Raw genomic sequence first — 2,194 nt, forward strand, 5'->3', positions numbered from 1 at the left:
TATAGAGAGAATAAGTATAATATAATCACTGATATGACAAATGCGAAGCGCTACATCTCGAGACGATTCTCTTTGATACACGTGCATCATTACACGTCAGTGATTTATTTCTTTAAATTAATTGAAAATGCACACGTGTCTTCACGTTGAAGCGACAATTGCTAATGCGGACATGAGCCGTTTCTCGATACTCAGTATTGATATATTATAACACCAATGTGCCAAACTAGACGGTCACGCAAATTGAAGATAAAAGCGTTATTTTTCATCTGTGAACATATCTCGGACTGCCGATCTCAATTTTGACGATAGTCAGAGAGAGAGAGAGAGAGAGAGAGAGAGAGAGAGAGAGACAACGAATTATCTTCGTTTATGTAGAACGTACTGAGTTATAAAGAAAAGCACTGAGAGGCACTTTCTTCTACTTTCATTCGAGAAGTTATATCTTTCCAAGATTCGATCTTACCTTATTGTATTCAACCTCGCAGAGTAATTAAACTATCGCACAATAATAGTATGTAAAAGACGCCGAATTCCTGTCGCTGTCTCAAAAAGTACACTTTGATACATTCAGGGCATACACACGCACGTGTACGCGCAAGTGATATGCTTGTTACTCCGTCCAACCAACTCCCGCAGTTGAAGTATCTACGAGATCTCCCTTCCAGCAGCCGATCTCGTAGTACGATTCGCGTAGTATACTCGCAATATTGCCCTCCCCCAACCGGTGGTGGTAGTGTCGTGATCCAACGATACGTACCGCTCGGTTATCCGGTTCGAGGTTATCCTGGTGCGCGTTCACGGACGAAGTGTCTGTCAAATGAACGAGTCTCAGCTACTGCCGGGAACGGATATCATGTGGTAACCCGCGGAGGATGCTGAATGCGGTGGTAACGGCGAGTGCCGATTGCCATTTGGCTGTTGATGCTGCTGCGGCGGTATCTGCAGAGAACGATAATCGAGCGCCGGCGCCGCCGGATGTTGACCTTCCCGATGCCTACGTAGATCGACCTTCCTCTGGAACGCCTTGTCACAAAGCCCACACTGAAACGGCTTGTAGCCGGTATGCTTACGCATGTGCGTGATCAGGTTGCTGCTCTGGGAGAATGCCTTGCCACACACGACGCACTTGTGCGGTTTCTCACCTGTAAAATAGAATTGCGAACGGTTTACGGATCAGTATATACGTTGTTGCGGTTTCGCACGACTATAATTATTTTTGGATAAGAAAATTTGTTCAAAAGAAATTGTTCTAACGTATAATGCGGCGTAAGTCAAAGGTACATTTTTTAAACTGCAGATCTAAAGTATCGATTGTAATAACGGATTTTGCGTTGACTTTCTGAAAAAAATGACAAAATCTGGCACTCTTCCAAATACCATTTCAGCAAGTATAATTTTGTCGATTAAGGTATGGCCTAAGTATCCAATGATCTACTCGGTGTTTGTAGGTAATTACATGCTGAATTCAATTATACAGCACTAGTATGTCATACAGGTTGTCTATGTGACTTGCTTGTATCAATTAATTGCTCAATGTACTCTGTTGTTATCGTTGACGTCAAATGCAGAATGTCGTTGTGATCGCGATCGAATATTTCATATATAAGTTACAGGGAATGGTAACTCATTACTTGTAACGAAGTTATAGTTACAAGTTATTTTTTGTAACTTTACTGATAACTGCGTTACTTTCTCTTTTGGAAAATATAACGGTAACGAATTTTACAGTAACTTTTATCGTTATTTTGCAAACGGTTGAACACTGTTCGATTTGATACAAGCCACCTATTGGGCTTAAGACTAGAAAGTTCTTAGGCATCCGTTGTGATTGGTGGTCGTCGATTTTACAAAAGTAACGGAAAAGTAACAAAAAGTAACTTTCTCAAGTAACGGTAACTGTAACGAGTTACTTTTAAAGATCGGTAGCTTGTTATTTTTAAAAAGTAACTTGCCATTTCCTGATAAATTATTGCTTTCTATAACTACCAAGTAATAGTTATTAATTCCGCAAATCAAATGTAATTTCCTCTTTTGAATCTAACAACTTATAGTTTCCAATTTTGGATTCAGTAAAAAATTAAAAAAAAAGCGCAAAGTTTATATAAGCCATATTGAATATGGTTTAATTAGTATATTAAAAAAAAACATTAATTCACATTTTATGCGTATTATTAATTATCTATATATATTA

The 2,194-nt window shown here is 38.9% G+C and overlaps 1 protein-coding gene across 1 annotated transcript in view; it reads right to left on the reverse strand.

Moving 5' to 3' along the window:
• Positions 1 to 450: 450 nt before the first annotated feature.
• Positions 451 to 2,194, reverse strand: part of LOC108751692 (zinc finger protein 628-like) — a 30,098-nt gene continuing 28,354 nt past the window's right edge. Inside the window, exon 6 of the mRNA XM_018491998.1 lies at positions 451 to 1,145. Coding sequence (XP_018347500.1) covers positions 832 to 1,145 — 314 coding nt within the window. The 3' untranslated portion in view covers positions 451 to 831. The remainder of the gene's footprint in view (positions 1,146 to 2,194) is intronic.

This window comes from Trachymyrmex septentrionalis, unplaced genomic scaffold (genome assembly GCF_001594115.1).
Source record: "Trachymyrmex septentrionalis isolate Tsep2-gDNA-1 unplaced genomic scaffold, Tsep1.0 scaffold51, whole genome shotgun sequence".
NCBI classification, from domain to species: domain Eukaryota; kingdom Metazoa; phylum Arthropoda; class Insecta; order Hymenoptera; family Formicidae; genus Trachymyrmex; species Trachymyrmex septentrionalis.